The sequence below is a fragment of the Nuphar pumila genome, chromosome 16 (genome assembly GCF_984573655.1).
Source record: "Nuphar pumila chromosome 16, dmNupPumi1.hap1.1, whole genome shotgun sequence".
Taxonomy (NCBI): domain Eukaryota; kingdom Viridiplantae; phylum Streptophyta; class Magnoliopsida; order Nymphaeales; family Nymphaeaceae; genus Nuphar; species Nuphar pumila.
In genome coordinates this window covers 79,244,792-79,270,222 of record NC_143264.1, presented here as the reverse complement: position 1 = coordinate 79,270,222, position 25,431 = coordinate 79,244,792, and the positions used below count along the sequence as shown (strand labels likewise).

At 38.8% G+C, this 25,431-nt stretch overlaps 2 protein-coding genes and 1 pseudogene across 5 annotated transcripts; 2 read left to right on the top strand and 1 right to left on the bottom strand.

Annotated features, from left to right (window-relative positions):
* Positions 1–659: 659 nt before the first annotated feature.
* On the top strand, positions 660–5,341 carry ABCI11 (non-intrinsic ABC protein 14). Of its 3 annotated transcripts, XM_089991257.1 has the most exons (10): positions 666–947; positions 1,019–1,082; positions 1,425–1,504; positions 1,619–1,670; positions 1,762–1,898; positions 3,314–3,428; positions 3,680–3,766; positions 3,883–3,931; positions 4,580–4,664; positions 5,052–5,341. In XM_089991257.1, exons 1-10 carry the CDS (start codon positions 877–879, stop codon positions 5,128–5,130), a joined length of 819 nt encoding a protein of 272 aa, XP_089847383.1. In that variant the 5' UTR covers positions 666–876; the 3' UTR covers positions 5,131–5,341. The 3 variants fall into 3 exon arrangements, with proteins under 3 accessions (XP_089847384.1, XP_089847382.1, XP_089847383.1); XM_089991258.1 differs by lacking the exon at positions 4,580–4,664 and having other exon boundaries at positions 660–947; XM_089991256.1 differs by lacking the exon at positions 3,883–3,931 and having other exon boundaries at positions 660–947; positions 3,680–3,833.
* A 3,309-nt stretch (positions 5,342–8,650) lies between these two features.
* LOC149813761 (uncharacterized) lies at positions 8,651–12,044 on the bottom strand. Its single transcript, XM_089991196.1, has 8 exons — positions 12,013–12,044; positions 11,760–11,868; positions 11,644–11,667; positions 9,657–9,725; positions 9,507–9,560; positions 9,310–9,373; positions 9,159–9,216; positions 8,651–9,065 (listed from the first exon to the last, which is right to left on the bottom strand). The coding sequence occupies exons 1-8, from the start codon at positions 12,036–12,038 to the stop codon at positions 8,651–8,653; spliced, it is 819 nt and encodes a 272-aa protein (XP_089847322.1). The 5' UTR covers positions 12,039–12,044.
* Positions 12,045–12,413: 369 nt separating this feature from the next.
* On the top strand, positions 12,414–24,597 carry LOC149813760 (autophagy-related protein 8C-like; annotated as a pseudogene). Its single transcript, XR_016428223.1, has 5 exons — positions 12,414–12,417; positions 16,299–16,354; positions 16,453–16,502; positions 24,054–24,172; positions 24,326–24,597. The product of XR_016428223.1 is annotated as an autophagy-related protein 8C-like (transcript).
* Positions 24,598–25,431: the final 834 nt, after the last annotated feature.

Genomic DNA, 25,431 nt, shown 5'->3' with positions numbered 1-25,431 from the left:
TATTCCTCACCCTGCTTAGTTGTAGGTGAGTGTAGTTGTAAGCCTCTTTGCTACAATATTATTGTAGTCAATAATAGGATAAAATATGTGAATATAGGATTTATTGAGATAAATAGAATTAAAAAATTTAAACCATAAAAGATTCATGCACCCGAATCTTTGTGATTCAAGAAGTTGTAAATATTAGGGGTGTCAAGGGTCTGGTTTGCGTGGACCCAGCCCGGACCAAACCCTAGAGGGTTCGGGTATGATGACAAATAAAAAGATCTGATAAGACCTGGGTTCAGACCTGAAGGTTCAATTAATACATGGACCTGGGTATAGTTTGTGAAATTTTATACCAGAGTCAGGCCCAACCCGAGTTTTGATTAAGACCCGCAATTTTTCAATGTAAAAATGATAAAAAAAAATTATCGGATCCGGGTATGGTTTCTCTTATAGTAGATTCGATTTAACCTGAGTGTGGACCCGATATCATATCCAAAAATCTGATTGAAGTCTGGTTTCACCTGGGTCCGAACTAAACCCGACCGGTTGACACCCTAGTAAATACCACCTCTTTATTAAAAGAGTTGAAATTTGGAATTTTTAGGATTTGGAATTGGCTGATTCCCAATAGGTGTTCACGCTTCCCTTACCAAACATGGTCCAAATCCTTTTGGAGTTTGCCGTAACCGTCTCTGCACAGCTCTTCCGATCCCCTTCTCCCAAACAAAGCCTTACCTTGTTTAGTGATAGAAAGGAAACGCTGAGAGTCCTTTTATTCTTTCCCGCCTTATTGTAGCTGCCCTGCCGGAAAATCAACGCCGTCCACGAACAGCCGAGAAATCGCTCGGCTGTCTGCGTGGAGGAGTGGGGAGATCCGCCGGGGCACTCATGCAGTCTCCGGTACACTCCACCATCCTCGGCCGTCCATCTCTTCCTCTCTGCGCCCCCAGATGCTGGAGGCGAGTTCTCTCTCTCTCTCTCTCTGGTTTTCTTTGGAGTCGGAATGAGTTAAGGGTTTCGTTTCTTGCAGGAACTCCGTCATGCCACGTGTCTCCAGGAGGGTCAGGGCTTCATCTGAGGGTGACCACTTTGAGGTACACTCTCTCTCTCTCTCTCTCTCTCTCTCTGCGTCTGTGTGTGTGTGTGAGTAGACAGAGAAAGGAAACCCTAGAAAATGAAGGAATTTTAAGAACTTTAGCAGCGCGTTTGGATATTCTATCATAGTTGGGTTGAATTCACAAACTTGGATGTCCGACCTCTCTGATTGTTCTGTAATTTGAAAATCATACCTATTTGGCTGGGATCTTGGAATCTGGAACTTGGGTTCGTTTTTTTTTTTGGGGGGGGTGGGAGGGATTTTCGGGAGACCAAATTCGAGAGAATGAATCGATGGCCTAATACCTGTTCTATAACAACACAATTGCTTGTTTTTAAAGGTAAAGGATGTCTATTATCGGCCGCCTGGGACTCAACACAACATCTTGAAAGGAATTTGTTTCTCTCTGCCTGAGAAGAGGTACTTTCAAGATCTCTAGTCTTAGGTGTGCTCAGAAGCATATTGCATCCAAACCAAACACTTTTGTGTTGCTCTATTCCATTGATTAGTTATCATCGTTTATTGTGTATGCAGTTTAGGATTGATATATGGACGGAGTGGTAGCGGTAAAACTACCTTATTGCAGGCCTGTCTCTTTCTTTATATTTTTCTTCTGACTACGACTGCTTTAAGATCACGAAACCATATTTCTATTAACTTCTCTCCTACAATTCCAGATTCTTGCTGGATTGTCAAAACCTACATCGGGTTCAATTTGCAAAAAGACGTTAAGGATTGATAATGGGAAACCAAGCCAAGTTCCTGTTGAGTTGTCATCTGAAAAAGTAGGCATCGTTTTTCAATTCCCTGAGAGGTATGATGTATGAAACCTTGCCTTGAGTTTATTGTTTTGGTCAAGTAGGAATTGAGATAGTTTAGTTCAGTACTAAACCACATACTTTTAAAATTTTGGTTGTTGGCAAGCTTCAATGGAGCTCATAAGTAGCTGAGGCTATTGGACAAGTAAACTAGAAGTTGAAGGTGTTGCTGATATGAATAAATGGTTAAGAGTATAGTGTCCATAATCACATGCTTCAGCTAAATTACTGTGCAACATAACCAGATAAGACACATGCAGGTTAATGATTGAAAGTTAAACCAGCCCATGTAGAAAGTGCCACTAAAGGTATCAAAGAATGTGATTTATTACCTTAGCATGAATGTATCTCACTTTAGACTCTCTAGATGCAGTCTGAATTGATGTGTCTGATGATGTAAAGCTTTGCCTCCAAATAATAGGATTCTTATTTTTTAAGCCATCTTATAATGATGAGATACCAAATGGATTATCAAGGTGAATCTTCCAGTCTAGAAGAATTCCTTAAGAGGATCATGACATGATTTGCATGAGTTGTATCCCAGTTCTATGTGCTATGCAAGGTTATTCTTGCCTTGTCATAGGATGATCCCTTCTATGTATGACTGAAGGTTGTGCTTGTATTGGTATAGGGCGATAGTACAATACCTTTCCATGCTTGCTTTGGCTGCATTTGCCCAATTGATCATTTCTTTTGAATAGCGATCCTAAAGCCAAGTTGCATTTCTATTAAAAGATGAATTTGTTTTTGTGTATGACTTTTTATCTCCTTCTTGGTCATCTTTTTTGGTTAGATCACAGTGGAAGAATAAAGAAAACCTGAAGTCCTTTTCTACCCCTCTTTCTCTGTTCACTTATCCAATAGAATTTGTTATGCAAAGATTGCAGCGCAGTGCAATTTTCTAGCTCATCCAATTTTCCTAATGCAGAGAACTGCAGGTTCTTGGGTGATTGGCATGTTTGAACCAATCTGAAATCCTTTCACAATCATGCCCTTCTCAGCCTCAGTAATCTTTAATGAGTCAATATTTAGTCTCTGTTGAATAAACATGTTTGGTAGCATCACCTCCACTCCTTTAGTCCTAAAATTCTGACTTCACATCGCTCCACATCCAAAGCTGAAACACCAAACTGATACCCCGTGCGTCTCTTGAGATGTTACATCCCTAGATATGGTCCCTTTCATCCTTGAGATTTTAAAAGTTTTGTAGGGGCACACCATGTGGCTGAGTGTGTTGAATCTTGCCCATTTTCTTGGAAATTTGTCAAACTGAATGTGTTGAAGATCTTGCACATTGTTCGCCGAATGTATCAGTAGCATCAAAATGTTGAATATATTATTGTACTTAACTGCTGTTGCAAATTCCTGTTTTTTTGTTCTTATTAGATCTGAAGCTGACTTTCATTTATAGGTACTTTTTAACGGATAAAGTTCTTGAGGAAATTCTGTTTGGTTGGCCACGTCAGAACAGTGATCTGTCATCAAGAGAACAACTGGGTTTGAGGCTTCAAGGAGCTATTCACTCGGTATGGAGCTCTTGAAAGAAATGAATGGCCTAAATATTTTCCAGCAATGGATGATTGACATAGTTGTTTCTAGTCTTTTATCAAGGGAATGTTGGTCATTTCTGTGTTTTGAATCTTTAGTTTGATCAGATAAATTTGGTTATCTTTGTGATTTTCATGTGAATACAGCATTTTTTGGCTGATATGGTTGTTTTATATCATTTCCATTCTTTATGAGCATTATCGTGAAGTATATATGATGAATTTGACAGGTTGGTTTAAGTGGGATATCGTTGGATGAAGATCCTCATGCACTTAGTGGTGGCTTCAAACGCCGTCTTGCCTTAGCTGTTCAATTAGTAGGAATTACTTTATCAGCTTCAGATGCTTCAATTGATTGGACTCTTGAAATGGTGTCTCTATTTGGTTAGTGATTTGAGTTACTGATGCAATGATTTTGTCAATGTATTTCCAGATACGTATGCCAGATCTATTACTATTGGATGAACCTCTTGCTGGTCTTGGTAAGACACAATATTTTGGTTCTGTTCATGTATTGGTGTAGAGACCCACCAACAAACATTTAAGTAATTAGTGAACCTCATGAATATTTCTTTTCTGTCCCCCGTTATTTTCCTTCATTATTCACTATCGTAAGTAAATGGATCCCAGTTGTTCAATCATTTATGTATTTTGCCTCGGTCAAATATGCAAGTGAATAAATGGGTCCTTGCATGAGATGTTTGTACTAACTGAGTGACCGTATGCTTGCAAACCATTTGGCAACAGTGAAGTCCTAGCATTTTTTCCATGTCAGTTATAAACCTCGTGATTCAGTTATGATGTTCTTTTTTTTCCACCCACGATCAAACTAAGATGCTGCCTTTTCTACATAATTTGGTCTACAAGTTGTGAATAAAATTGGTGACTGTCATGTTTGTTGATCCAATTTTACGTAATTGTTTTACCTGGATAGCTGAGCACCCTCATTGATCTAGTTTCCTTAGTTGTGAGATATATTCTTTATGTTTCATCATTGACAAAACAACAGAATTGGTTGAATTCCACAATTTAATCTATTTCGTTTTTGGAGTACCTTTTAATATGGTCCAAATGTTTTTTTTTCTCTTCTGAATAGTCTTCATGCAATTTGTGTGCACATTTAAAATCAGATTGGAGGGCACGGGCTGATGTGGTGAAGTTGCTGAAGAATCTGAAAAAGGAGCTAACTTTACTTGTCGTTAGCCATGACTTGAAGTATGTCTACCATTTCTCGCAATTTCCTGTTCTTTTTAAAGTGTTAATGCCTGCTAGTTGGAGGTTCAGTATAAGTAGTGGTTTACGCATGAACCGAAAGGGTTGGTTAAATCACACTGATTTCTACACACATTTGATTTTATTTGCACTTGACATATAACTGGCTTAAATTTCAAACTATTCTTCCAGTTTGTAGAATTTCTGCTTTACATGTTAGAAATTTCTTGAAGTAGCATAGAATGGGGAATAGTTTTTGTTTGTCGTGCTTATATCACATTTTCTTTCTATAACACAACAGATTAACAACCTATGTTCTGTCATTTTTATACAGCACTGCAATTTTCACTGTTTCTTGGTGACTCATCCTTTTTCTCATTTGAATTCTAGAGAATTAGCATCTGTGGTGGATAAATCATGGAAGATGGAAATGGGAGGAATCTTGAAGGAAGCGCCACTGCCAAGTTGATGCAGTCATTCTGATTTATAGTTTTGGAGTTATTTCTAGTCAGAATCCAAAGCCTCATGTATAATAGTGCTTACAAATTTTCGAATGAGAAGATGAAAAACAGAAAGGCAGGCAGGAATAGGATCTTGTTAAATATGTCAACTTGTCTCTGATTTTCCAATAAGATTCAAGCTGCAACACTTTTGGAACACCAGCAGCAGGTATTCCCATCCGATGGTGTGAATGATCATTTTGCAATGAATGTGCCGGCAGGGCCGGGAACAAATACCTATCCCTTATGGGAACCGAACCCGTGTCTTCAACATGAAAAAATGAGGGTTGGAAAAGGGATCTATACCTGTTTACTTATTAGACTTGGCTGGTTTTACTTGTGATTATCCTACAAATCGGCTTCAGAGTGAATCTCATGCATGATGCTTAGACCCCACAAGCTGAGGTCTATGTAGTAGAGGGTAGTCTGGATATGTTTCAACTTTCAACTACTTTTGGTTGTTCTTAACTCCAAGCCTTTGTACATGGTTCCATTTTTTTTTACTTTAAGCCTGAGTTCTGGCTGCTAATCTGTTGGGATAAGGCTTCATCAATATGATGATTTTGGCTACTAATCTTTGTACACACACTACGCCAAAGGGACAACTGGATCCAAATCCTTTTAGCTTATATTTGAGTGGGACACTATCTCATGTTCAGCAAAGCCTACCTTTTAGCCCTCGTTAGAAACAAGTTAGGAAAGACGTCAGCCTACTCCAAGTTTATATAAAATATGCTATGTACTAGCAATAAAAGACTGGATGTGTATGGGGGGAGACAGGAAAGTCACATTCATTCTTTTTCAAATGACAATATGTAAATATGAAAAAAAAAACAGAAAAGACTCAAATACCTATCACGCCAATATATGAAATCATACAGTAACTGACACACAATGAGTCAAGCTGGTTTGAGCTCATGTTACAGCCAATTGGGCCTATGGGGGAGACCTGGTAGCCCACTAGACCAGCCATCATTATCATCAAGATCATCATTATTATTAGTGGATGAAATGGAAGAGTGCAACTGTAGAATGCCATTGCGGTTGAAGGGAAAGTTTTATAGGACGACTATTAGGCCCGCTTTACTATATAGTACGGAATGTTGGGTTGCCAAGAGACATCATATTCAAAAAATAAGTGTAGCTGAGATGCGTATGCTGAGATGGATGTGTGGAAATACAATAAAAGATAAGATTCGGAACGAGGAGATACGTAAGAAGGTAGGCGTTGCACCCATTGAAAATAAGATGAGAGAGAATCGTTTACGGTGGTTTGAACATATTCGACGAAGGCCTAATGATGCTCCAGTTAGAAGGGTGGAGAAATGGGAAAATATATTAGTTAAAAGAGGTCGGGGTAGGCTTAGGAAGACATGGATGGAGGTGATAAGAAAGGATATGAATGCTTTTAACCTCACCGAGGACATGGCATTGGATAGAAATGAATGGAGGAGAAGGATTTATGTGGAAGACCTATAATGATTTTCTTTGTTGGTTCATATCGCCGACCCCAATTGTTTTGGGATGAAGGTGTAGTTGTTGTTTTTTTTAAAGGCAAGCTGGGGTTAGGCAGACCCCTACCGGTTACACAACATACCATTGGGTTTTGAACTAACGACTTCCCGACACATGGTGACGGGCACTAATAGCACCTACCAAATAAGCTGAGCCCCCGTTGGTATTTTTTATTGTTATTGCACCCTGGCTTGAGCTGAGCCTTAGTTGTCTGTCTGGCTGGGCTATCTCGAGACAAGATCAGGTCAGAGGCACCTCTGATGTTAATCCGTCAGAGGTGCCTTAGATGCCGTTCATCTATGTGATGAAGGACAACTCAAACACCATCGTTGGATCCCACAAAACTTTTCAGAGCCACTCATATTGTAGATGAATGGCATCTAAAGCACAAAAAATGTACGGCTGAAAAATAAGAAAAAATGATAGTGTTTGGGTTGCGGTACATCTCATGGATGAATGGCATCTAACGCTCCTCTGACAATAATATGGTCAGTGGTGCCTCTGATTTGATACGGTCTCGGTTATCTCGGTCCTTATTAGGTTTCACGCTGTACTTGCAGGCCTAACCAAACTGATGTCCGCCCGTGTGACTGCTACAAATTGCTTGGAGTCAAAGTTTACACCTTTCTCAAAATTGGACAATTATACAGAGAACAAAAATATTCCTTTTTTGAAGGATTATTAAATAATTAGATACTATTTTTTTTTGAAAGGCAAGCTGGGGTTAAGCAGACCCCTACCAGTTATACAACGATATCATTGGGATTTGAACTTGCAACGTGACAACACAAGGTGACGTGCACTAGCTGCTTCTACCAGACAAGCGGAGTCCCCGTTGGTAAGTAGATACTATTTGATACTTGGAATTTCCAAACATTTCTACCCTAGAGCCATAAGCTACTCAAATTAGACTTACAACACCTATGCAACAAGTCATGTTAGTTAATTAGTTTATAACTAGGTCCCTCCGTGGGATATGGCAGGATAAAAAAATTAAACTTTGATGCTGAATATAAAAAATCATTTATTTTATGCTAAAAGTGTTTCCTATGTTTGAAACCATGCATCTCCGTGATGCTAAAAATCATTTGCATTTATGTTAGAAGTCTTTCCTATGATTATATTTAGGATTTGATATATATATATATATATATATATATATATATATATATATATATATAAGGATTTATTCTAGTGAGTTATGAAATCATGCTAAATGGGGTTTCTCAGGTTTCTGGTGTTTTTTTCACAACTCTAATCCCAGAGATATATGCAGCAAAGGCTTTCTCACAGAAGAATGTTACGCTTATGCACTGCATCTCATTTAACATTTTATCATTGACTTGTCTCTTCACGATAGTACCTGTAGTTTGCTTTAACCTTGCATGGGATCTGCCTCATGCGTTAAATTATTTCTGATGAGGTGAACTTTTGAGGCTAAGTTGCATTCGTGTATGCATATCACTCTGAAACTGGCTTGGAAGCTGCAACCAATCATCAGTACATAGAGCAATATGAAAGGCATCCTTCAAAGACTGGACTGAGTTTGCAAGAAGCACATGCCCATAGCACAAATTGGGGTATTCATTTATGTATTACTGTAAATTGGTTGATACTGCAGTTGATGGATGAGATTTTACATGGAGCTTGATTTGGTGCTTTACAAAATGAGTTCATTAGTTGATTTGCTCCTACAGTTATAACATGAGATATGTACTTTACATGCACTATGCATGTAAGTCAGAAACACAATCCAAAAAGTTTGTCAGAATGCCACTCCCACCACCAGCAGGTGATGAAAGTGCGAAGTACTATAAAACCTGCAATTTTCACCAACACACAACTTTTACATACGTAATCTCTAGACGTACACACTAACTGGAACCAAAAGATGCACCACTTGCATAACTTCAACTAATGCACATCAACCAGACATGAAAGTATGTTGACATCATTCATTCAGCAATGAATTAATTACTCTCTTCTCATTTTGATGTTGACAGACATCTCTTTGTAAGAGCTGACCTTCTGCGATGCTCTGCGAATTGGCCTTCCAATTGATGATCTCCTTGGCAGCAGCCTGCCCTCAACTGGTTTGTTTGATTCCATGGCACTCCCTTCCTCCTGTTCTTCCTTCTCAACTGGTTTGTTTGATTCCACGGTACTTCTTTCCTCGTGTTCTTCCTTCTGAACTTTTGTTTTGTCAAGAATGGTCTTCTGACAGTTATCTTCAATTGACAAGGAATGTAATGAACTAGAACCATCTTCTTCTTGCATAGGATCATCAGCTCGTGAATCTGGTATAGGATTCTCTGCAGTCTTAGATAGGTCTTCTGTTACTTCAGCTTCTTCACGCTTAATGATGCTGGATCGTCTCCGCACACAAATTCTAATTTTACAGATTCATATTACTGTTAGAACTCTTTGCAAATGTATAAAAAACTGAAAGTTCCAAAAGCATAAAAAACTGAAGGGTGCTCACCTTTTGTTATCAATACTGACTTTTCTCGCAGTTTGGCCTGAATTGGAAGACGCACGTGCTGCAAAAACCCAACAGAAGGATTATCAAAACTTCAGAGAGACCATAGCAACAGGTAGACGTATCTCAGTTGCACACTCGGAATATCTCTTACATGGGATCCTTGAGAGACGCCTTTGGTTATGATCATGGGGCTTAGATCTTTCAGGTTCAGGTTCCTAACCAAACAGAATATTTGAGCATTTTAAAGATTTCTATAGGCATAAAATGAAGCTAAAAGGAAAATGAAATACAAATGAGAGTAGAACTTGTTAGAAATATTCTTAAAAAAGGTATTCTAACGAATCTAACCTTTATGCGAGCACAGCTGTTATTGGCATGATCAGACACATTTTTCATTTTCCCCTGCACACAAAGGATGGGTTTACATGCAAAAGCTAATGCCTTAAAAGAATTCTGAAACAGTAAAACAACAAGTTAGTAGCATTGTGGGGTACTGACCTCGAGTTCCAAAATCTTTGTTTTAAGCATTCCTGCCATGATACCAAATTCATGTTGCCGAAACTTGAGCTGAAAATTTAAACCAAGTATAGATCTATGATTATTTGCTATACTTTTCAAGCTAAAATCTCACTTCTATCGAAACTAACCAATGACTGCAAAAGAATAACAAAAATTGGCAAGACTTTCAATTTTTTCTTATGATGAGGGATCTCTCTCTCTCTCTCTCTCTCTCTCTCTCTCTCTCTCTCTCTCTCTCTCTCTCTCTCTGCTTCCTTGCACACAAATTGAAAGCTACCATTTCGTGACTACCACACCTTGTGGCTCGATCTCACCGTTCAATAGTAGATTTTCCCCCAGAAAGAGTTATCCAAGTAAGAAATCTTTGTACTCATGATACCAAATTCATGTTGCTACAACTTGAGCTGAGAATTGAAACCAAATATAGATCTATGATTACTTACTATACTTTTCAAGCTAAAATTTCACTTCTATCAAACACTAACCAATGACTGCAAAAGAACAACAAAAATTGCAAGACTTTCAAATCTTTCTTATGATGAGGGATCTCTCTCTCTCTCTCTCTCTCATCTGCTTCCTTGCACACAAATTGAAAGCTTCCATTTCGTGACTACAACACCCTGTGGCTCGATTTCACTGTTCAATAGTAGATTTTTCCCTAGATAGAGCTAGTCCAAGTAAGAAATCTTTGTACTCCCACAGAAAAGAATGACAGAGTATGAGAGAGTTCCTCCAACAAAACCGCTATGAATAGAGTCATCAAGTGTGTAATATTTTTCTATCAAAAGAAGAATAGACTCTGGATGTCTGCTCGCAAAGACCAATTCATAATAAACATAACATGCATAATTTTCATAAGAATAATGTGTTAGGCCTGCAAGACATTCAGGGCTACTTTTGAATTTTGATATGCCTTCGCAAACTTTTCACAATGTCATCCCAATTGTAAGATAGATGTAATAAGAACTAGATATTATTCTAACAACCCCCCTCAGTTTTATTACAGATTTACAGTCGTTTATCTTTAAGCACGTACATCTTGTCTTTCAGAAAATTTATTTCTATCTTCCATTTTCTTTAAATGTCAGCCACTAAATTTGGCTATCAATAAACTAAGATTGACAGATGAAAGAAAAGTACTTCATCAACTATTCTGTTTCAAAAATACATTTGGTTGTGATGGTCATCAACGAGTCCAAAAGTGTACAAACAAGGTAAATATGGTTGACTTCAAATGCAAATGGCTACCACAAAAAGCTTGCAGGAACATCTAAGAACACAATGATATAAAGATCAAGGAGTGCATTTTAGGAAGATTTTTGTATTATATTTTGCACACATGGGTAAGAAAATTTTATTAGGACCTGAAGGTGGTGCAAAGAAGAAAACATGGATTTTGTCGATGTAGTAAATCTATATTCTTCTCATATTAATGTAGTTTAAATGAAGAAATAGATTTATTATTATTGTTATTTTTGTTGTTGTTATTAGTATTATATTATAATAGTAGTGATAATGTGACTAAAAAATCATTCCCTTTTAAAAGACCCCTAGCAAGCAAGGGTGAAGTATGTTTTATGGAAAACAAGAAACGAGGAAAATTTTTGTCCATTCAATCAAACACATTACTCAAAGAGGTGACAATAATAAAAAACAAATCCATAAGCAACTTTGAGGATAACAAGTGTAAATACACTAACAACCAGTAACAAAAAAATATCAGCACAATATACACGATAACTGAAGAAATTCTACCCAAGCAAGAAACTACCAAGAAGTTCTACTTTCATGATGTTCTATTTGTTTTAGTTAGCTATCAAACAAGAACACAACAAAATAAAATGAAAAAAAAAGTCCAAGGTAAGATATAGCTCAAAGAGAATTGATACTCGGGTATAAGGAGAGAAAATCGCAGAATGGCAGTGAACAAACAATCAGAAAAAACAAAAAACAAAAAAACATGTACCTTGTCTTTACCAATATTGACCTCCTGTTGAAAAAAGCAAACCGAGTGTAAATCATTAGCCATGATAATTAATGAAGCTACATTAACAAAAAAAAATATTTAGTTTTCTCACGTACCGCCAAGAATTGACTATTTGCTTGAGCAAGCTGCCAATTCTGCTGAGTGAGTTTCACCAAATTCTCTTTAAGTTTCTGAATCTCACGGCTGTGTAGCTCGATGGTCTTACTGTTCAATGCTAAGGAAATACTGACTGTTTGATTAATTGATTCCACAAATGAATAATTTGACCCGGTAATAGAAAAACTGAGTTAACCAAGAAACCAGTAGGTTAAAAATAAAACAAAGCATTGAAAAATTGATTAAGGATACTCTCTGTCTGCTATAGCCCTTAGCATTGTGGCATTTTCCTGAAAGTACACAAATTTCCCGAAGAATACAAATACCATCACAATCTTTGCCTCAATCAAGAGAACAAGACAAACCCATTTCTCAAATTAATCAAACAGAACAGGGGTTACCTGGCTCAGCTTTTCGATGAAATCCTTCTCGACCGCCGAGACCGTGATAAGGTTTTCCTCCTTGAACGCCAATTTTACATTGGAGGCGGTATTTGTTATGTCGCGGAACCGTCTCACAGAGGGAGAGAGAATGCAACTCGGGCTTTTCATCGCACCCATCATCCCCGCTGCACCATTCACAAGGTTGGGATGTCAAGAAACCCTAAACCCCAAATCGAGAAATGATGGATGCAAAAACGAAAGAAGGACGAGATGGGTAATGAAGTTGGGATTAGGGGCGTAACAAATACGAATATTTCGTAAAGAATACGAATCTTTGCACGCATTAATGAAAAGACGAAGATCATAGCAGAGAGAGAGAGAGAGAGAGAGAGAGAGAGAGTATTACCTAAAGCATTTCCACGATCAAGAATGGTTGCCATCACAAAGATGGAGTCTCGCGGAGAGAGAGAGAGAGAGAGAGAGAGAGAGCAGGAGCAGCGAAAGGGTAGCGCTTTCGTAAAAAATGAAAAAAATAAATAAATCAGGTTCGGAGTCCACGGCTTTCCGAACCTGGCACCGAACCTAATTCAAATCATGCATCTCTAGGGATGGCAGTGGGCCGGGAGAAAACGGGGCAGTCCCGCCTCGCCCCGTTTGGACTGGGGACCGGATGGAGGACATGAAACCAGGATGGAAGCGGGAATGGAGGTTAAAATCAAAATCCATACAGGGATGAAAGCCCCGCACCTTACCTCGCCTTGCCCAGTTTCCAACCTTTCTTTAGTGATGACAACAGATGGAGGAGAAACGAATTGCCTCTTTTGGACCTGGGATGGAGGTTAAAATCAAAACCCGTGCAGGAATAAAGCAGGGATGGAGGGCAAAATTTTGAGACAGGGCAGGGGTGGACCTGATCCACTACCATCCCTACGCATCTCTATAAACCGTTCGAGTTCGGGTAGGATGTAAAGAATACTAGATCCAACTAATCTGATGTTGGATACACAGATTAGGGTTTTTTATAGTAAAAGGCAAACCAAATCCGATTGTTTAGCTGCAATTTGATTAAGATATCTGTCAAACCCATGTACCCATCGAATTCAGTAACAAAAAACAAAACTATACCCACATCCAATTATAATGGACTAAACAGAGTCAAATTCAGTATAAAATCTGATCCAATGACATCCCTATCTCTTTATGACTCAAACCAACCAATGTCAGACCATCCAGACAAATCATGTGTGTAGGTCTATACTCGGACTGAAACGCTCCAATGGCCAAATAAATTGTTCACTCTTACTTGGTTTGAATAAGGTTATCATGGCTTCAATACATGGTTGGCTGCAACCTGCCACGGATTAGGAAGAATCTGGTGTTCTTGATCGATGGAAAAAATAGAGCAAGTATTTTATTTTTTTAAAGGCAAGCTAGGGTTAGTCCGACCCCTACCATACAACTATTCCATTGGGTTTTGAACCTGCAACGTCCCAACACAAGGTGACGTGCACTTAGTTATGCTGTAAATAACCACAGAGGTCAAGCATAATCTATGGGTTATGAATAGGGATATTTGCTTAATTTGTAAAAGTTTTGGGGGGTCTTTTAGTTATTTCAAATTTGATGAAATCCCTAGCCAGCTTTGAAACTCTTTGTTCCACCGATGGCTTGCTACCGTCCATCTTGCGATAAAAAAAATTCTTCCGGATGAACGGTAGACGAAAGGTCCGCGCAACGTCCTCTGAGTCTTTGACTATAAAAGCCCTTCATCGATCCCCTGCTGATTAGCGCGTGACCAATCGAGAGAAAGAGAGAAGAAGAAGAAGAGGACTAAGAGAGGGTTCCTGCTCTCTTTTGAACGGGTAAGCCTTCGATCCCCTTGAACTCTCCTTCGTTTTCTCCTCTTCTCTCTGTAATCTAGGGTTTGCGACTTCTCTCTCTCTCTCTCTCTCTCTAATTTGATGTGCCTTACGGAGCAGGTGTATAGAGATGACAAATAGTTCGTTCATGAAGGTGCATCCCTTGGGTACGTGCTTTTTATCCTCACGTCTTTCTTTCTTTGTTGAAGTTCAGGGTTCCGAATATGCGTAACCACCCGCTGAATTCTTTTCATGTTCACTCTTCTTTCTGCTTTAGCTTGGATTCTCGGCTTGATCATGCTAGACATTTGATAGGATTGCGTTAGGGTTGGATTGGTATCACAACGACAATCTGGTTTTCTTTTGAATACGAGAGTTTGTTTTTTTTCTTGCAATTGGAGTAATTCGTGCGTCTTTAGTTGGCTCGAAGTAGGAAATATGTGAATTATGCATCCCTCGATTGACCTAACTCATGGCGGTGAGTGATTTCAGTCAATTAGGAGGTGAGAAATTCTTATGTTTCTCCTTTTCTCAGAAGACTGTCACGTGATTTGGAATGCGAATACCAGACGAGATTGAGTGCTCTTCAATTCTGCTGCTTGTGGGGCAGTTCTTTCTTCTTTCTTTTTTTTTTTTTGTATTGGAGAGATGGGGGGGATGGGATTTGGTTGTTGGATGGTGAGTTGGCGACGTGTTGGCTGATTTTCAGGCAAGGTGTTGGCTCATTTTCTATGCTTGGTATTTGGCCATCAATCTCCATTTTCAGGAAAGTTGTTGGTTTGTTTCATCGCCATTAAAGAGAACACAACGAATGATGATTCATATGATTGTGAAATTGGACGTATTGGAGGGTTTACTTTCCAGGTTTACTCAAAACTAGGAACAAACATATTCAGATCCTGAGTGGATTTCTGTTTTTGAAGGTATTGCTGCAAAGAACTGGTGAAATGGGCAAGTTGTCTAGGTTTTGTGAAAGAAAATGATAACCGTTGTTTCTGGTCTGACATTTTAGGTTTCATTCAGTTTTTAGTTTCATAGGTTTCAATTTTTGTAACATCTCCCTATTTAAATAATTTTTGTATTTGGTTAAGTAAATTTTTTTCTTATTATGCCATGTTTTTGTTGTAAGTTGTGATTTGAGGCATTAATTTGATGTGTCATTTTCATTTGCTTGTATTATTTCTAAATTAAAACTGAGGAATATGAAGGAGCATATATTACAGAAAATGCTCAATTCAATTGCTCATGATTTAGTTAACCAGTTAATCACGGTTTGCTTGGAATTTGGCTAGCCAAGGTTGACTTTTTTTTTTAATTAATCATGATTACCCGATAACATGGTTGCCAAAGAAAGTGTGAAGGAGAAGCTAGGTTACCATGGTTCTATATGTCTATGTATCACATAGCATGATTCTGCGTGATGTGCTTTAATCACTTTTTGTTTGTATATTTGGTTACAAGATCTTTTTTTTTTTTCTGGATGTAGAACTTTCCCAGAAACAATATCTAGAATCTTTTGATCATGAGGAAAATGGTTTCTTGTTGGTAATTGACTATGGCTCCTACATTTTATGTGATAAATCGTTCCAGCATCTCTTAGCATGTAAAGTTTGGCTCATAATTTGTACTCTTCCCGCTAAGTCTATAATATAAATTCCATGTCAGACTTCCAGAATATGGCATTAGAGAATTGGAGTTAAGGTACTTGCATGCAAGTATTTTGGTATCTTTTACTTAAGGTTTCTATCTGTGGTAAAGCAGGAAAATAAAAAGATGAAAAAAGTATGAGAGAGAAGAAGAAATAAATAAACTCTGGTGGTCCTTAGAATTACGAAACATAGTTGCATATCACCTCTCTCTCTCTCATGTTTGCTGTATTCTAGAAAAGGAGGCAAATTCCCTTGCTGTAAAGGGGGAAAAAGACCTAAATGGCAACCTCATGTTTGGAATTTCCATAATGCAAATGACAATTTCACCATGCTACCCCAGCCTCATCTTTAATCAATGTTGTTTATACACACATTGGCACACATGCTACATACGTATGCATTTGGAGCCCACAAAATATGGAAAAAGAATGGTATACATGTTATCTGCTTCTGTTTTGGGGTTTAGCTGGTTCATGCTCAGGCTTGATTTTATATTCATCAAGCTCCAGTTAATTAAACTGTACACATGTCTGGAGTCTATTCTTGCAAGACATGTCTGTAAATAGTTGGCTTTACATGCTTTAAGACCTAAGGTGGTTTCTGTTGGATCTACATTATACTTATTGCGATTGCTTTGTTTAATTTAGAAAGAAGATGAGCAGAAGCAGCACAAATAAGGGAGAAATACCCAGATAGGATACCAGTAATTACTGCTCTCCTTTTTTATATTAGCTAATGAACTAGTTTATAAGATTTTTCCAGTTGTGGTCAACTTTGATACCACTTGTTGTCTCATTTTAGGTGATTGTCGAGAGGGCTGATAGAACTGACATTCCAGACATTGATAAGAAGTTAGTTGCTTCCATAAACCATTCACTTTAGTCATTGTTGTTGTAATTTTCATTTTTTTTCTTTATTATTGTGATAATATTCTTGCCTTGATATCCTCCATTCAATGTTGGGAATATTTGAAATCCACCTAATTAATTCTCATAAGAGAATTTTTGCATTTAGTAGGTTTTTGTTGGCAAGATCCAAAATATTTGAATGTTTTGTTTAATGCTATTACAAGTTCCTACATGATTATTGATCAAAGTTGCTAAAAAATTATTAATTTTGGTGTCTGATCCTTCTTGCTATTAGACATAAGTGATGTCATTTTGGGGAATGAAAAGATGGTTTAAGCAGTAAGATGAGAGCAGTTGAGGTATTTCAAGTTTTCCTTTCTGTTGGTCAAATGTGGGCTGAATGATAATAGCTGTGAGGTTAGCTGAAAATAGCTGTGGGCACAATGGAGTAGGTTAGCTGAAAATAGCTGTGGGGTGATATTAGTATCTATTAAAATAAAAAACCTTCTTTGTATAGCCGGTGGAGCCTTCACTTACTGTTGTAGTAGCAAGTCACATGTAATTGCTATTATGCCTACATATATTGCACATTTATAATTGATGATTCCTGTTTGAGGGAATTGTGAGGGAAGCACATAAAAGGCACAGGGTAAGCACAGTAGAAATGATGGAGGAAGCATGGGGGAAAACATATAGGAAATGTGATTCTCTCATTGTGCTTTGGAGACAAGAAGTTTTGTGCTTCTATAGAGCGCTTCCTGCCCTTGTATAGTACTTTGAGTAACCTTCTATGCAAGACCGACAATCCACTTAGGGTTTCGTACCCGTGTCGGCACAGGTACCGCCATCGGATGCAGTGTGGGTACGTTGTGGATCGGGTCTCGCACTGCGTTGGGTCGGGTCCAAAAAAAACCTACCCGTTTCGGTTTCTTTTAAAAGACCCCCTGACTTCCCCTCTTTTTCAGCTTTCTCTGCCCTAACCCCCCGACTCTCTCTCTCTCTCTCTCTCTCTCTCTCTCTCTCTCTCTCTCTTTGCCCTAACCCCTCGACTCGCTCTCTCTCTCTGCCCCTCGCAACGCTGCCTCCACCCTCGCAATGCCGCCCCTTGCAGTGTCGCTCATCGCTGCTCCACCCCTTGTAGCATCGCCTCTCTCAGCCCCCCACAGCGTCGCCCTCTCTACTCAACTCAGGTACCTCTCTCTCTCTCTCTCATCTTTGTCCCTCTCTTTGTGTCCCTCTCAACTCACCTCTTGCCTCTCTCATCTCTGTCTCCCTCTAGACTCACCTCTTTCATCTCTCTCCCTCTCTCCGTCTCCTTTTCGACTTGCCTCTTGCATCTGTGTCTCCCTCTCGACTCACCTCTTACCTCTCTCATCTCACATCAGAGGTCTTGCATACTCTATGAGGTTGGTAGCTAGAAGAAACAGAAGCACATACCTTATCTAGTCCTAGGCATAATTTGTGTTACTGTTCAACCTTTTCATTCTTATGTGATTTCCTTGGCACGATTTCATACCTTTCGGAAGCGGATGATCGGATTCCGACCTTCCATTTCTTCTTGCTCGAGCATTGATAAGAGGCTCAGATCTTTGGTATTTGTCCAATGGAAAAGATCACTCACAAGAACTAATAAGTTATTTTTCTTTCTTTTTTGGACCTTTTCTCCCACTTCTATAGACCGGCCAGATTGCTAGCAGGGACTATACAAGTAATTTTGCTGGACTGAAGTCTAATATCTGTGTTACCTGCTGGAAGGGCACCAACGATCTAGAAGTCTGTACTTAGTATCTCATGAATACTGTCCTCATTGCCTCTGAAAAGAATTGTTGTGGATGCCTTGTCTCTGAGAATGATTCTGTCCTCCTTGCCTTTTCAGAATGATTCTGAAAAGAATTGTTGTTACTAGTTTAGTTGGTTGTTAAATGTTAAATTAATTTATGTTGATGCCTTGTTAGAATAATGGAACCAAATTATTTGAATTTATTTTGTATTTATTATATATATTTTAAAGGCATATATACAGCCATGTCCCCGTACCTGCATTTTTTGAAATTGCTGTGTCGTACCCTCCGTACCCACACCCACATCCATACCCATGTGACATAGGTAACCTTGCTATGGACTGTGTTCCTGCAGCTCAATATTTGAAGAAAAGAGGCTTCTATGTATCAAGTTGATGTGTTCTTTCTTCTTTGTCATGACTCATGAGGAAACATAAACATCTTTACACCTATTCTGGGCTTGATTGGAACCTGAACAGTTTGAGGGTCATTTTGGCACGATGGATCAGAAGAAAGGGGGAGGGTTGCGGTAGGCCAGTGACAGCCAGCATAAAAACTTAGTCACACCCTATGAATATGAACCAATATGAGAATTTCATTGGGGCGTTCCCTACTGAGCGATGCGCTGTACTCTATAGGCCCAGGGGCAGTGATAAATGGGCAAGGGTTGCTAGGTCGTTGCCCAGAAGCGACGCGTCACACCGGCGCCCGAGTGTGGTGTAAATAGGCAAGGGTTCCCTCACTTTGTTGGATGAGCGGGGGTAAAGAAGATAGTTCAAAACCATAAAATTAGGTTAGCCACTTGGAACATAGGGTTGTTAACAGGTAAGTTGGTAGAGTGAATAGATGTTGTGTGTAGAAGAAAAATTGATATTTTATGTCTACAAGAGACCAAATGGGTAGGTGAGAAAGCAAAAGTGATAGAACCTTGGGGATATAAGATTTGGTATACAGGAATAAATAAGAATAGGAATGGAGTAGGGATTGTTATTAGTCGTGAGTTTATAGATAATGTAGTTGAGGTCCATAGAAAGGGTGATAAGATTTTACTTATTAAATTAGTATTAGGTACGGATATTATTAATATTATTAGTGTTTATGCACCTCAAGTAGGTTTAGATGATTCCATTAAGCATCGATTTTGGGAAGATTTAGATGGAGTAGTACAAGGGATATCTTATGAAGAAAAGCTTTTCATCGACGGTGACCTTAATGGACATGTAGGCATTAGTAGGGATGGATTTGAGAGTATCCATGGAGGCTATGATATAGGAGAAAGAAACGAAAGTGGAGAAAGGATTTTAGATTTTAGTTTGTCCTATAATATGATCTTAGCAAACACTTGGTTTAGGAAGAGGGAGTCTCACCTAGTAACATTTAAAAGTGGGGTTAATACGAGTAAGATAGATTTTTTCCTACTTAGAAAGAGAGATAGGGGTTGTTGCATCGATTGTAAGGTTATGCCGGGAGAAAGTGTAGCTACACAATATAGAGTCTTAATTTTAGATCTTAGAATTAGAAAATGCTGCAAAAGGGATGGACATAGGATAGATTCTAGAATTAAGTGGTGGGCACTGAAAGGAGCTAAACAAGGAATGTTTGTAGAGCAGGTAGTTAAGGAAGTTGATTAGTGTCTCGAGGAGGATTCAGAATCAATGTGTAATAAGATAGCGGGTGGCATGAGAAAGGTGGCTAAGGAGGTATTGGGTGAGTCTAAAGGCAGTGCACCGCTAGGTAAGGATACATCATGGTGGAACGAGGATGTCAAATTAGCTATTAAGGTTAAAAGAGAGTGTTATAGAAATTTAAGTAAGAGTCGTGATAATGAGAATTTGGAGAAGTATATGATAGCAAAAAAAGAAGCTAAAAAAGTAGTTCGAAACACGAGGGATAAGGTATATAAGGAGGTTTATGATAAGTTGGATACTAAAGAGGGCGAGAAGGATATTTATAGGCTTGCAAATATGAGAGATAGGAAATTGAGGGATCTAGGTATGGTTAGATGTATCAAAGATGAAACGCAAAGGGTTTTAGTCAAAGATGAGGAGATTAAGAAGAGATGAAAAGATTATTTTGATAAGCTATTTAATAGAAGTCATGCTAAGGATCTTGGAGACCTCTTCATTCCTTTTCATGAGATGAATCATGACTTCATGCGCAAGATTCAAAAGAAAGAAATTGCAGAGGCTTTGAAGAAAATGAAATCAAGAAGGGCAGTTGGCCCAGATGGTATACCTATCGAGGTTTGGAAATGCTTGGGTGAAAAATGTTTAGAATGGTTGACAAATCTTTTTAACAAGATTTGGCAGACAAATAAGATGCCTAATGAGTGAAGAAAAAGTACTTTGGTGCCTCTATATAAGAATAAGGGTGATATACAAGATTGCACAAACTATCGTGGTATAAAACTCATGAGTCATACTATGAAGCTTTGGGAGAGGGTGATTGAGTATAGGTTGAGGAAGGTTGTCATGATATCGGAGAATCAATTTTGTTTTATGCCTGAAAGATCAACTATGGAAGTTATACATCTTCTTAGACAACTTATTGAGAGATATAGAGAGGGGAACAAAGATTTGCATATGGTTTTTATTGATTTGGAGAAGGCATACGATAGAATACCTAGGAATGTTCTCTGGTGGACAATGATGAAGAAAGGTGTCTCTCAAGTACATTAGTATAATTAAAGATATGTACGAAAGAGTAGTAACCAATGTCCGCACTTGTGGAGGGATTGACAACCAATTTTCCTATAACGGTTGGGTTACATCAAGGATCTACATTAAGCCCTTTCCTATTTGCTATAGTGATGGATGAGCTTACGAGATCAATTCAAGAAAATGTGAGATGGTGCATGTTGTTTGCTGATGATATTGTTTTGATTGATGAGTCTAGAGCTAGGGTTAATGCTAACTTAGAATTATGGAGACAGACATTGGAAGCAAGAGGTTTTAAGTTGAGTAAGAGTAAGACAGAATATATGGAATGTCGGTTTAGTAAGCAACGAAGTAGTGATGGGAGTGTAGTGAATCTTGGTGAGCAAGAAATACCGGTGGATGATTGTTTCAAATATTTAGGATCTATCATTCAAAAGTATGTAGAAATTGATGGAGATGTAAATCGTAGGATAAAGGTTGGGTAGATGAAATGGAAAAGTACAACTGGAGTGTTGTGCGATCGTAGAATGCCATTGCTGTTGAAGGGAAAGTTTTATAGGACGACAATTAGGCCCGCTTTACTATATGGTACGGAATGTCGGGCTGCCAAGAGACATCATATTCAAAAAATGGGTGTAGCTGAGATGTGTATGCTTAGATGGATGTGTGGAAATACAATTAAAGATAAGATTCAGAATGGGGAGATACGTAAGAAGGTAGGCGTTGCATCCATTGAAAATAAGATGAGAGAGAATCGTTTACGGTGGTTTGGACATATTCGGCAAAGGCCTAATGATGCTCCAGTTAGAAGGATGGAGAAATGGGAAAATATATTAGTTAAAAAGAGGTTGGGGTAGGCCTAAGAAGACTTGGATGGAGATGATAGGAAAGGATATGAATGCCTTGAACCTCACCGAGGACATGGCATTGGATAGAAATGATTGGAGGAAAAGGATTCATGTGGAAGACCCAGAATGATTTTTTTTTTTGGTTCATATCGCCGACCCCAATTGTTTTGGGATGAAGGCGTAGTTGTTGTTGGATCAGAAGAAAGGGGGAAAACTGCTTATGTTTGGAAAGTGACTGTTTGCATGGTGTGATTTACTTGGAAAGTGGTGTAATCATGAGTGATGCCTTATTGTGCATTGGAGCATCCAAAAGTCTGTTTATTTTGTGCTAAGGAAAAATAGCCAGGGTTTGATCTGCATTGGATTGGCAAACCTAGAATAAGAAATTAGTAACTGAGGGTATCAGTATGGACGCTTCTTGTCATCTTGTTAATTTTCTCTGTTTTCTTGAATGTTTTTTATAAAGGTTTTTTCATTCTAATGATGGTCCTTTTATAGACGCTAGCCAGTACTGCTCCTCCTAAAAGAGGGTGCAAATTCAAGATGAAGGTGATTACTGATTAGGCTTTCCCAATGAGGAAATAGACTTTTTGTTATTTTAGCATGTGGTGCATTTTAGGTAAATTAAATTTTAATCCTTTTGATTTCCTTAAAAGAAGTTCTAATCATAGTTAGGAAAAGGAAGAAAAATACAAAGAATTCAGTGAATGAATGTCAAAATATTTTCTCATAAACAAAAAGTAAAAAATAAGTGGGTGATATGTGGCAGTCCGAAAAATAGATTCACTTCTTTAAATTGTTATAAAACAAATCAAGTTTCATCAGCCTAACCTTAATAAGACCCTTGCCATTAGCAAAATTAGTATAATATTAGTTACCACTCGAAAAAGTTTTGTCACTGATTTTGATCCTCAAATCCATCTCATGACTCAAGGGCAGGTTATGCATGGGTTGCCTAGACCATGTCTCAATTATATGCATTTGTTGTTCATTACTGCTTAGCGGTTTTGTTGGCGGAAGGGCCAATATCCACAAACAGTTGTATGATTAAGTTCATGAACGAGGTTGCCCATTTTTAGCAGAATTTGGTCATCAAAGAGGGAGAAGTGGAACCGTCAGTCACCAAATATGAAGTTGTTTCCATGTGTCAGGCAATTAGGGCTAAGACTGACATCATCCCTGTATATCTGACTTAATGGTTTGCTAAATTCCTCCATCTGTTTAAGCAGTGTTATTCATTGTGGCTACCCCGTTGCTAAATTCCTCCAGCTGTTTAAGCAGTGTATATCAGAGTTACCGGAAGCGCCTAGCTAAAAGGGGAAGCGCGCTTCGGAAGCGCGGAACGTCGCGCTTCCGAAGCGTGGGGAGAAGCGTCCCCCTTTTTTGGGAAGCGCGTCCCCCTTTTTTGGGAAGCGCACTTCCCTTTAATGGGGGACGCGCTTCCCTTTAATGGGGGACGCGCTTTCCTTTAATGGGAAGCGCGCTTCCCCCTCGCTTCCCCCCACGCTTCCCCCTCGCTTCCCCCACGCTTCCCTGTTTTTTTCAATTTTTTTGTATTTTTTATTTTTATTTTTTTCGCTTCCCCCTCGCTTCCGAGACGCTTCCTAGGTCGCTTCCGAGACACTTCCCGAATCGCTCCTAAGTGGTCCCCCGCTTCCCCGCTTCCTAAAATTTTGAAAGTGCCTCGCTTCCCGCTCCCGCTTCCCGTATCGCTTCCCGCTCCCGCTTCCTCAACTGGCAACCATGGTGTATATTCATTATTTTAATCATTTGCAGTGAAGCTGGGCCTACTAATAAGCGTTTTTGGTTCCCATACTCAGATTGTCTTGTAAGCTTAGCATTTAGTGTGGGTGTTGAAATCTGAATGTCCCCTGTTGCCATAATCGTTTGGGCCTCATTACTTGAGAAGTTTTTTAGCATGCTTTCTGTTTGCAGGTTTATTGTGCTTACCATGATCTTTTGGTTTTATATTTTTTGGAGTGTGGAAAAAAGAACTTCCATACCTACTGGTTCCTGCAGGCATTGTTCCTTCTGTTGCTTTTTCTGTGTCCCATTTATCATAGTAATTTTGTCTCCTCCATGACCTAAGACTTTCCCTTTATTTATGCATCTTTCATGTAATTTCATTGCTATTCAGCAGCAAGTGAAATAAAACATACTTGCTCATTTGAATTTTTTTTGTTCTTTTTCTAATGTCAGTGTTTGTAGTTCTATCACAACTCACTGGGAAACCTCACCTCGTAATAATTGCATTTACCATGCGTGCAGATATCTAGTTCCTGCAGATCTAACTGTGGGCCAGCTAGTTTACGTTATCCGGAAGAGGATCAAGCTTAGTGCTGAGAAAGCCATCTTCGTCTTTGTCAAGAATGTGCTACCACCTACTGGTAAGGGGCTGAGGAGAGAGAATTATAATTTAGTATGGTTTGTCATGTCAAGAATGTGCTACCACCTACTGTTAAGGGGAAGCAGAGAGTTAATTATAAATTAGTATATTTTGTTATGCTGAATGAGGTCACCAATTTTTCTGGCCTTTACAGGTGCCATGATGTCCACCATCTATGAGGAGCACAAGGATGAAGATGGTTTTCTTTACATGACATACAGCGGGGAGAACACATTTGGATCGCCCTAAACCAGGCAATTTGACATGACGGGAAGTTTACCACCATGTTTGTATATTCTTCACTTCTCTCCTTCGACAGTCCATAACTAAATGAAATCGAACAGTTTAATCTTCCTTTTGATGTAAATAAAAATTTGCTTCATTTCTTAGTATTCTAAATGATGACGGCTCCTGTTCACGATGCAATTTATGTAGATTCTCATGCTTTGTACATAGCATTCTCTCTACATCTGCATCTGTTGGACATAATTTGGATGACTTTTCTTTGGGGCTGTTTTAAGAATGAATGCCATTCTCTCGAAAGAAGTTTTCATGAAATTCATCATATTATAAGCCTTGGTCAACGTTATCCATGATTGGTCTCCGTTGTTTCTGATTCAGCTATCACATTTGATCCTTGCCTGGCCTTTTTCTATCAGACACTGAATGCCTAAAGGGTTTTACCCAATGTTGTCAGTATCCGTATCAGCCCTTAATCGTTGGGCCACCGATTCAGCTGTATCGGATACTGATACTCAACTGAATTGTTCTTTATTGGCCCAAAAATAATTGTGTCAATCATAACGTAACGTGTTAAAACTATTAAAATTATTTTTAAAATTATTTTTTTGGTATTTTGTTACATTTATTAAAAAATAGCTGATTCAGGCCTGCAGCGTATGGAAATTCTGCCGATGCGCACTGATACTGATAACATTGGTTTTACCTACCGGAGGCCAGCCAATGTGCGGGTCGGTGATAGGAGGTTTTCCTCATGGTCTATGAAAAAAATACATGGTTTGGGGCACACATTTGTTGAAATAAACAAAGGAAAGTATGGTTTGGGGCACACATTTGTTGAAATAGACCAAGGAAAGTGGTGCATGATTTGACATACGTTGATTTTCCACATCCCATTGCTTTCTTTCATGTTAACGTCCATTCACATCAATGACCATGGAGATTATTAGTTCACTCTTGGTCCTCATCTTCTTGTGTTTAGAGGGGACAATAAGGCGATTAAGTGCCCCAAGGGGTTTG

Coding starts and splice junctions, on each gene's coding strand:
- ABCI11 (XM_089991256.1), top strand. CDS start 877: ATGCAGTCTCCGGTACACTCCACCATCCTCGGCCGTCCATCTCTTCCT. Junction 1,505..1,618: donor TTCTCTCTGCCTGAGAAGAG/GTACTTTCAAGA, acceptor TTGTGTATGCAG/TTTAGGATTGATATATGGAC. Junction 1,671..1,761: donor GTAAAACTACCTTATTGCAG/GCCTGTCTCTTT, acceptor CTACAATTCCAG/ATTCTTGCTGGATTGTCAAA.
- LOC149813761 (XM_089991196.1), bottom strand. CDS start 12,038: ATGCTAAGGGCTATAGCAGACAGAGA. Junction 9,561..9,656: donor CAAAGATTTTGGAACTCGAG/GTCAGTACCCCA, acceptor CTTTGTGTGCAG/GGGAAAATGAAAAATGTGTC. Junction 9,066..9,158: donor GTCAGTATTGATAACAAAAG/GTGAGCACCCTT, acceptor CTGTAAAATTAG/AATTTGTGTGCGGAGACGAT.